Source organism: Lactuca saligna, chromosome 3 (genome assembly GCF_052625555.1).
Source record: "Lactuca saligna cultivar CGN05327 chromosome 3, ASM5262555v1, whole genome shotgun sequence".
Taxonomy (NCBI): domain Eukaryota; kingdom Viridiplantae; phylum Streptophyta; class Magnoliopsida; order Asterales; family Asteraceae; genus Lactuca; species Lactuca saligna.
Genome location: NC_136419.1, coordinates 178,509,981 through 178,521,136, shown reverse-complemented (window position 1 = coordinate 178,521,136; position 11,156 = coordinate 178,509,981). Strand labels below are relative to the sequence as shown.

The 11,156-nt window shown below is 32.7% G+C and overlaps 1 protein-coding gene across 1 annotated transcript; it reads right to left on the bottom strand.

The window, feature by feature from the left end:
• Positions 1-1,070: 1,070 nt before the first annotated feature.
• On the bottom strand, positions 1,071-2,252 carry LOC145036205 (large ribosomal subunit protein eL8y-like). The gene is made up of 6 exons (XM_078984668.1): positions 2,190-2,252; positions 2,001-2,051; positions 1,704-1,763; positions 1,468-1,530; positions 1,302-1,394; positions 1,071-1,202 (listed from the first exon to the last, which is right to left on the bottom strand). Exons 1-6 carry the CDS (start codon positions 2,250-2,252, stop codon positions 1,071-1,073), a joined length of 462 nt encoding a protein of 153 aa, XP_078840794.1.
• Between the last annotated feature and the right edge of the window lie 8,904 nt (positions 2,253-11,156).

Here is an 11,156-nt window from a genome sequence, read left to right as displayed (position 1 = left end):
ATATTTACTAATTTTTAAATTAAGTTTGCATTTAATGTCTCATAATAGAAATAAAATACCATATACAAAAAATACAATCCATTGCATAAAATTTAATGTCATACAATTCTATTTCTTACAATATATAAATTTGCATTCATCTAATCTACTCTGTGTTTCATACTAACAATTGAAATGAAGAATGCAACACTTGCATTTGCAGCATCTTATCTCTTTCAGCTTGAGCTTTCTTTTCCTCTTCTATCTCCAGAGCTATTTGCTTTCATCAACCCTGTAAACACAACACAAAATCACTTCTCATTTTCATTCTACTTTTAAAATTAATTCTTATTAGGACATTCTACTTTTAAACCTACCAATCTAGCAAAATTTTCAAAGAATATAGCTTATATTTTTTTTATGGAAAGTACATTGCTATTTCTTGAATATAAGATGTTACAAATAAAGAAACTTACATGGACTGTTGACCACCAGTTTCCTGCATCATCTGAGTATATAAGTACTCATCAACTCTCTGTTTTGCCAAAGCAACCTATTTCACATCAAATTAAAAATGATTTTAATCAAAGGGAATTTGTCTATGTTTGTTTTCCCCTTTTCCCACCATGAACCTACAAGACACGAGACATCAAATAAATCAAAATTAAAATTTGATTTTTTTTCCTTTTAGTAACGATTAACAAAAAAACAAAAGGCCAACCAACATTCCAGCTAACCCACTCCCTGAAAACAAGAAAAAAACAAACAAATATCAACCAAAATTTTACTTATATTTGAGAGGTTTTCATATTGATTTGTTTATTTGTTAATAAATAATTTACATACTACACCAATGGTATGGATCCATTATAAGTGAAATTTTATAACATAAAAAAAATAAAAAAATATCAACCTAATAATTTGCATCATATGATATGGATTCATTAAAGATAGAAATACCCCTCTCCATACCAACAAAACCAGCCAATATTGAATAAAATTGTCACATAATCAAACTCATGTATCTTACCTTTGAAAATATATAACTTAAGAGGTACTAAACACAAAGCTTCCAAGATAATGAAGGGTATTTATGTCAATCTCTGAGCAGCCTCCTTAACAAGAACCCTCTCTTTTGCTTTGGTTTTAGCCTGTGATTTTGACCCCATTATCCCACCACCCCACTTCTTTCTGTACTCATTATACTTATCATTGAAATTTTCCTGAAACAAACAACATAAATTCATTCATCATATCAGAATCAAACATAAAATTTTCCATAAAATCTTTAAATAAATAAATTTTATAAAAAAAACAAATACCTTGATGGCTTCCAAGATTCTGCTGAACTCCATCTTATCTTCATTCTTGACTGTAGTCAAGCACATAGCTGTTGCAGCTTTCTGATGAACAATCTGGTATAACATTCACAATAAACATGTTAACTCAAGCAAAACAATCAAATCGTATTTAAGCAAAAACACTTACAATTCCCAAACGAGATTTTCCCTTCACAGATGCATCTTTCTCATTTTCTTTCTCCAAAAAACTCTAAATTGGTGTTAAGGTAGCGTCTACATTTCATCACCACACAGGTTGTATGATCCGAAGGACCTGAAGGAAAATGCAAAATAATAACAATAAACAACTGAATCCAAAACGTATTAATGGTATATGAAAAAAAAAACAATAGATATACTTTGAGAAAGGAAGTATGAAAATACAGAACCTAGAAGAATGAATGTCCACACATTGTCATAGAATTTGTACATGTGCAAATTCCCCTATCATTATATAAATCAAATCATCAGCATCCATACACCAAGGGTATAATCATCATTTAACTCTTACATGCTTAAGCCAAAGCCTAAAACTGAATGTATCAAGACATTAACTCTTTACCTTATGTAACTTATCTCATGTTTAGATTGAGGATATTATGAAATTTGTTAACTTGAATGTAAAGAGTATAATGGACATTTTCTCTCCACACTAGAATTAAAGAGATGAAAATTATTTACTTTAATAAAGACCTTGGTCTTAACCTGATTGTCCAGAGCTTCAGCCATTAACTACAATCAATGAAACATGAAGAGATAATGAGATCTCACATATTAAATAATCATTAAAACACATACTACATTCACACTGAATTAACATATAGTTAAAAAAGAAGAAGAATAAGAAGAAGCTCTGAAGAGTTAAGAGACCTTATCAAACTTAACAAGAACTTGAATAGAAAGCTCAGGACCAAGAATACCACTTGATACCATCTCATCCAAAGTTTCAGTCAAACACCTTACTCATGATTCTAAGATAATGGTATGTGACTTAGTTATATAGATATTAGAGAGAAGAATTTGGAGAAGGGTGAATCGAACATCTTATTCTTTTTATATAATTTACACCTTACCCAGTCATTTGAAACTAAGATCCATTCGTGTATGGATGACTATCTCACATCCTTGATTTATCACTAAGACTCATAATTAGGCGTTACAGCATGATACTAGGTTGCTGCCTACAGCTCCTCTGCATATGTAATCTAGAAACTGAAAGTATTAGGCTTAAAAGTGATATGTAAAAGATGAGAAGATGAGAAGATAGATGTACCCTAGCATTAAAATTGATAAAAACCTTTGTTGGTCAAGTATGGATGTTTGATATGGGTGTTCTGCTCATCAATCTCGTTTTCTTGATTTATCAGACCATCTACTGATAGAATCATGCCTGCTGCTAGGTCGGAATGTTCAGATGGAGCAGAGTTAACCCTACCTCCGGCAGCAGGAATGCGAGGGTTAGTTAACCTAGCCACGATTTGAGGTTCGGGAGTGGTGCTTCTAGACAAAGAACCAATGAGTGTAGATGCGTAAGTAAGAAAAGTTGATGACATCGTGTAAGGATGGTTTGGGCTTGAAACATAAAGCTTACATGGAAACCAGATCTTAGTGAAGACCAAAATATGCAAAGAAATCGTGTGTTCGTCGCCCCTTACATGATGAGATGGAAATATGAGATTGAGATAGAAAAAATTAGGGTCGAATTTAGGAACCCTAAATCATCGACTCAAATTGATAACTGGGAGGTAAGAACCCTAAATCCTCATCTTATTAGGGTCGAATTAAGATTGTAAGAACTTGTTGGAACCGAGAATTAGGTTTTTGGTGGAGGTGATAGATCGAGGAATTGAGGAAGCTGTGGATGAAGACGAAGGCCCTAAATCGAAGCGGCGGGGAATTTTTGGGATGAATAGGAATAGGTGGGGGTTAATCTTTTGGATTTATCCCCCTAAAAACGCATGTTTCCTTAAAAAAATTAAGTGACACAATTACACGACACACATTTTTTGATAGGTGCTCTCCGTATATCTTTTGTTTTTCTTTTCTAACACTAATTTTAGGGCACACAAATATGTGTGTCCTCTATCCTTCAAATTTTGGAAAACTGACATTAATTTTTAGGGCATGCACAAATGCGCGTCCTCTATCAGTGTGTGTCATTAATTGTACATTGTAAAAGGCTATTTTTTCTAGTAGTGTGGGGTGAGGAAACTCAATAAGCTGAGTTGGATATGCTATTGAAGAAATTTTTGTTTACTAACATAAGGATCGATTTGCGTGGTCTCTTGATTCACCTATGGAGTTTCTGGTTTCGTACGCTAGAGCTTGTCTTGATAGTTGATAGTGGTACCCCAATTACTAGTGAAGTGTCAACGAGATGGAATAACTATATCCCTATCAAGTTGAATATTGTATTATCGAGGGTTACCTTAAGTTGGATTGCTACTTGCGGTAACCTTACGGATAAAAGGATTGATTTGGATTTATATTGTGTCCCATTGTGACTTAGTTGTGGAGATGATGGACCACTTTTTATATCTTATTGGGGGTTTATGGAAATGTGATGTCTTATTGGTAGATGGTGGGACATTCAATGCTCTTGTTGATTGATAAGTAGATCAAGTGGTATGATAATGTGCATTTAAATTGAAACAAAGAAAATGTATCAATGTAGTCATAATCACTACCATTTGGGCAATGTGGAAAATTCATAGCAACATTGTTTTTGGAACGAATAAACCTAAAAAACCATCTATCATTGATGATATTGTTTCATAATCTTTCTTTTGAATTAATTATATGTAACGTTCATGTTTCTATGCTAAGTATTAGTATAATTATATAATAGTTAATGTCAACAATTATAACCTACTTTGAAGTAATAAAAAGAAATTATTTTAATATTATGTGAATTAAATGATTTTATGTGCCTTACACTTATTTATAAGATGTAATAAGTAAATAATAAAAATAAGTGTCAAAAATAAAATAATAGATAAACCTAATATCTATGAAGAAAGTTTTATTGGTCGGGACAAGGATTCTCAAGATATACAGAACGCCGAAATCCGAGTTATAATGAAGAAGTTATGACTTGTCAAACTTTCACTACAAAGTTGGCACGACACTAGGAATCATAAAAAGTGAGTTTATGATAAATTACTTTTTAGCCTTAATGATGTAAATGAAAGTTGTAGATTACGTCTCCACCTACGTGTGGATATAAAGAACGTCAAAAACGGAGATCGTATGCAAAAGTTATGACCTTCCGAAGATGTAGCTGTCTAAGAGTGTGACACGTGGCAGAAAACCTAATTTGTCAGAGCTCACGGTGTGATCATGTATTCTCATGACATGAGAGTGCTCCACGACACTAATCGAGGTTAGAAAACACCTGGGAATACTACAGGGTGACTCATGGAAGCTCATGACGTGAGCATATCATAGTCACGACGTGAGAAGTCATCCGGACACCTTTCGAAGCTAGAAACGCAAATGGCAAGTCTACGAGATGATACAGTCATGGATCACGACGTGAGAGGGCCCAAAACATCCTATAAATAACAAGTTATACTCTTTCATTCCTTACACCAAACCTTCTTTATTTCTCTCGTTTGCTGAAGGCCTTCCTTATCCCAAGCCCGATGATCACGAACCGCTGATCGTTTCTAGTTAGATTCTATCAAATCATGCTAGTAAAGGAATGCATAGTTACTTTCATCTTACACATAGATATGAAGTACATAATATAAATTATGTGTTACGTGTGCATATTATTTGTGTTCTCGATATCTATGTTGGATGAACGTTTTATACATGTTTTAAACTATATATGTATTTTATATCTACAATTATGTTGGGTAAAACATGGGTAGATGAAATAGTTGTTGAATGATGAAATAAAATGATGAGAGGCCTCGATGTTTATGATGATCCAGTCATCTAATGGAGTATAGATGACGACCACAGACTATTCTAGACAGTTTAGTGGAACGTTGGTAGGCTCACAACCTGTAGGTGTTTATTTGAACTATGTGTTCACCAGGTGTACTCCATCCCCTCATGGTTGCCTTATTTGACATAAATTTTTGAGAAACCCCCAAAGCAGTGTTGTCATCCCAATGAAAATCCTTAGGTTAGGTCCCATATAATAGATGCTTTAGGGACGTAAAGTGAGTATAATGGGAACAAGTAATCGGGTTGATTGATTTGATGAAATTAATGAATTTAACTATGATGGGTTGAAAAACCAATGTGCTCACCAGGCTCCCAGTTTTCTCGTATGCAAGTACTGGAAAGAGAGCACAAGAGTGATGATATGATGAGAGATCAATGGATTATAAGCCACTAGAACAAATAGATATAATAAGGCCTATGTCGTTTATGTTTATGCTTTTGATCTGTATTAACCATGATATCCCGAGGTTTTTAATATAATAAATTTATTTGAAAATGTTTTGATAAATTATTTATCAAAAACAAATTCCGCAATATATTTCTTTAAAAATATACTATGATTTTCAAATGAAGATAAATAAATTGGTCTTTTTTGGCCTGGAAATTGAGGATGTCACATTATATACCAAAACGTATAATTTTAGTTGGGTTGGGTGACCTCAAAACCTTTTATTTTCTTCTATAACTTATGTATTCGTAGTTTTAGTTCAAAATGTTTTTTTCTTTGCTTCTATAACTTATGTATTTATAGCTACAATTCATAGGTGCTAAATTAAATTATACTGTTAGACAATTATAAGTTTTATAAAAAGTATTTTCACAAATATAAGTCTTCTAAAAAATATTTATTTATATAGAAACAGACTGTCATTCCTTTCTACTCTTATTGCATCAACTAATACATTAAACCCTTCCCTTTATTGCTCGAAATTACATTCTTGTCACCTAAGGATACATAATGTACATAGGTAATCAATAATGTTTATCAAAATCCTTGATTTCCTTTTTCTAAATCTACTCCATTAATAGGAAGAAAACAATATTTGAATGCTAAAAATAAAGCAACACAAATAATAGTTACATTTAGAAAACCATGAATAAGCTATGTTCCCGAGGTTGGTAGGGTGGAAACCTAATCAAGCTAAGGTCATCCGTAATGGTGTAACACCTGGTTATTTCAGGTAAAAATCCCCTCTTTAATTGTTAATTTTTGTTGTGAACTTTAATTCTACGCAGGGAGTAGATTGACTCTATGCATTGCGTAGAAGGACGAATGATGAACTACACGGGGCATAGTTGAGCCCTATTTAAATAACCTTAACTCTTGTAAAACCTTCCACCTTTAGCCTCCATCCTCCCAAATGATGCCTTGCAAACCCTAATCTCTATTTGTGAAGTTTTGAGCCTTTTTAGTGTTTTATGCTCATCTTTGAAGGAAGGAAGCTCTTGGAAAGCACTTGAGAAGTTTCAAGCCTTTTGGATCTGGAGCTTACATCTCCTTATCAAACTCCAGAAGGTATAAAGTTCTGAACTTGATAAATATTTTACTAGATCTTGTTATTTCTAAGGTTTTTGTGCATTTTGGTCCCATAATCTTGGTCTAGTTGAGTATGAGCTACTCCAGAGCTTATCAGTAGCATTTTCAGACATTTTGAAGTACATAGAGTCATAAAAATATGATCTTGATCCTTTCCTTTCATCCATACATGACTTATAGGGATTAGAATCCTGTAATAAATTTGGGTTTTAGATTTGGAAACTTTCTAGCCATGCAAAGTCATAAAGTTAGAAACTTTATGATTCAGGAGGTTATATGGGGTTAGATCTGAGATTTGGATGTAAGGCTAAAGGGAATAAGCACTTAATAAGGAAATTAGGATCTGAATGAGTACATAGGGCGTACCTAGAGGTATACAGTGCATACCATGTTTGAACCCCGTAATTGGGGATGGGAATCTACGCCAGACAAGGCATACTCATCCTATTGTGGACTTTTGACTTTTTGACTTTGACTGTTGACCGTTGACTTTGACCAAGTTTGACTTTAGGTCTTTTAGGGTAATTTGGGTGGTATTTGGATTATGGTTTGAGGTATGGTCCTTTCTTTTGTTGTATAAGTGATCTGTAGAGTTCACATTCAGAGTTTCATTCTTTTCAGCTATCATCTTGGTTTGAGGTGAGTTTTCTCACTAAGTTTCGTTCTTTTTAGTTATCATCTTGGTTTGAGGTGAGTTTTCTCACTATGCCTTTGGATCGAAGGCACCAAAGCTGGCTCATTCGTTGTGTTATGTCCCTGATGTAGGACGATTATATAATTAATTGTTAGTTGCACATGTCAACATATTTGGATGGTTGGGTTGAGGCGGGAAGCCAACATGCCCGAATGGTTGGGTTGAGGTCCTACCTCGTACGGTGGACCTACAAACCCTGATGGGTTAAGTTGAGACTATGGACAACAAACCCTATATGCATGCATTGCCATTGTATTTCCAATGTTTTGGGTATTTTGGGAAACTCACTAAGCTTGGGTTTACAGTTGTGGACTTCTTGTTTCAGGTACTTCAGATGATCGGGGAAAGGCAAAGGCTTGATCGTACACATTCTCTGTAATTTTTGATTTCTGCCTGTTTTGGATACTCTGGTTTTCGGGACATTTGTATTTGACACTTATTTTTATGACTTGGGTTTTATGAAAACACTGATTTTATTTAAATAAAAAATGAAAAATTTTATCGTGATTTTTTTGGATGTTACAAACGGTTAACACGAATCCCTGTCGTAGCCACATGGCATGTGACTACGAGCGTTTACACCACCCCGGTGGCTCTTGGTGGTCTGTGGTTGTGATGGCTTATGGTGGTCACCACATTGTATGACGTCCAATCAAATGAAGAAGGAAGGATTTGGCATTTGACTAGTGTTGACTAGCCCTTCCCAATGGCTAATTACTTAGAACTTTTTTTTAAACATATTTTACATCTATACATATAACAATACACCACCTTATTTTTTTGTCATATCATTCTTCTATTCCTCTATTACATACCGCTCAAACCATAAGAAGGGTGAGTTGGACGAAAGGGGGGGGGGGGGGGGGAAATTGAAATTAGCAACGACATAATTTTTTTATTCGTAAGACTCCGACATTGGAGATGCTCAAACGAAAATTTATTTTTGGGAAAATGTTCAAACCATTTCTATGGGTCAATGGGATATGAAAACATAAATCCCAGCCAAATTACTTCGAAATGTCGTGATATGAGGTTGAAAATTATCAAATTCAACGAAAATTTCAAGAGCCTCACCAACTTACACAAAAATGAGTCAAATGAATTTCATCTCTTTAGTGCAGCCATGGAACTATATGAAAAATCAACACCAACCCGCAAATCGTCTCCTACGTCCAACCTTGGCTAAAGTTGAAGGTTTTTCCAAAATGGAAACATACTAAAGAACCGACTTCTTCTTTTGGTTTGAAGCATCTAAGAAATGTCAGTGGACGTATACAATCACAAGAATCATACGGCTAGAAACACGTCGACATCAATGATGAACCGATGGATCTATAAGATGAACAACATCTATGTTGCTCGGTCAGAAGAAATAAAGCAAAGAAAGCGACTTCCGGTTTGGGTTCAAGACATTCGAATATAGCGTTACTTTCGATATGTCAACTATAAGAGAACAAGGAGGTAATGACTCGGGTGGAACAAGAAGTTTCATAAATTCAATCAGCATCACGAATGAATGTTGATTTAGAGGTTTTGAAAATGAAATACAACGATTACGAGGACGAAAATTTGAAGATATTATTTGCAATGAAAGAATCCGTCTGATCAAGATTTGAGAATATGAATTAGTTTTTTTTGATAACTTTTTATGTTATATTATTATTCTTCTTTTAATTTTCGTTTTTTTTTTTAAGTTTTGATATTGTTTTCTTTTAAGTTGAGGGACTTGAAACATAATGAAGAATCGAATTCTTCTTCCGGCTCGAAGCATACAAGAAATTTTAGTGGATGTATAGAATCACAAGAATCATACGGTTAGACACACATCGACATCAATGATGAGCTGATAGATCTATAAGATGAACAACATCTATGCCGATTGGTCAAAAGAAATAAAGCAAAGAAAGTGACTTGCGGTTTGGGTTCAAGAAATTTGATTATAACGTTACTGATCATTTTAGAGAAAAATTTGATAATATGTCGAACTACAAGAGAACAAGGCTGAGGTAATGACTCAGGTAGAACACGAAATTGGTGACACGCAATAGGCATCACGAATGAATGTTGATTTGGATGTTTTGGAAATAAAATTCGACGATTATGAGGGCGGAAATTTAAAGATATTTTTTTAATTGAAAGAATCCATCTGATCAAGATTTGAGAATATGAATCAGTTTTATTTGGTAATTTTTTATGTTTGTTTTATTTTTAATCGAAAGAATCCTCGAGTTGATCCTAGCATTTCCTACGTTGTTCTTTCTTGGTGCTTCCGAGATTCAAAATCTGATAAAGGTGATAGATCAAGAGTAACAAAGAATGTAAATTCATACCAAGCAACGAAGAGAGCTCAAGGGGTTAAGTTTGCTTTTGCAGCAGATTGATGAATCATTGAGAGATAAAGGAGTACAGTTTTGCTGGGTTCTTTGTCTCCTTAATTCATTTTTTTCAGCTAAAAGTAGTTTTAAACTTATAAAAAGAAGGGTCATAAAAAGTATTTTTCTTTATCAACAGAAAGAGATAAAGGCGTTCAGTTTTCAAACTAAAAATAGTTATTGGTGCCCTCACATGTAACATGTAATTGGTATGCTATCCTAACATGTTATATATTTATGTCGTGAGAAAACCATTTTATATATTTATAAAAAATTATTTAACAATACACTCACAGATCAAGTCAAGTATATATAAATGAGTACATATCAAAGAATAATAATTTGGCTATTATTAATATTATAAAATGCTACTTTTTATTTCTATTATTGTATTAATTTTTGTAATATATCTGTTAAAATTTGTTTCAAAATTTTGTTTTAATGTGTGAAAAATCTGTATAATACGTTATACGTGTGTTAAACGGTTGAAAATAAAAAGTTTATATAATACAAAAAAATATCATTTTTTAATTATACAACTACAAACAACTATATATATATATATATATATATATATATATATATATATATATATATATATATATATATATATATATATATATATATATATATATATATATATATATATATACTTGATGTATATATTGGTGAGTTTATGATTATTATGTATAAATAATATTTTAAATGGTTAAGAATTTTAAATAATCTTATTTAGTTCATGATTAATGAGGAAAACAAAATTGTGAACCATGACACATTTGAATTTGTTATATCGAATATGACAACAACAATTAAATATAATTGAATGATCTAACTGTTATAAAACATACAAAAAAAAATAATGTAATATTACGGAGTTATATGTAGACAAAAAGAAAAATTAAATCACAACTAAAAAAGTAATAGAGAATTAATTTTGTATTATGTGGAATACTTTTTGTTGAGTGAGAAAAACAGGGCACATACACCTAGATTAACGAATGTTTACACATGTTAAACAATAACAATCAACTTATTTCTGTTATAGACAATAGCAACCAACTTATATTGTTTTAATGTTTAAAATTAGCAACATACTTCTAAGCATGTTTAAAAATAGCAACCAACTTATTTTTTTTTTACCAACAACAGCAATCAACATACTATTTTGGGTGGAGAAATGTAAGTAAGTTGATATTGTGTGTAAAAAATAAATCTTCTATTGTGCACATTGGTATCCATGCATAGTATGGATCCTCATCTTCAAATTAAAATTT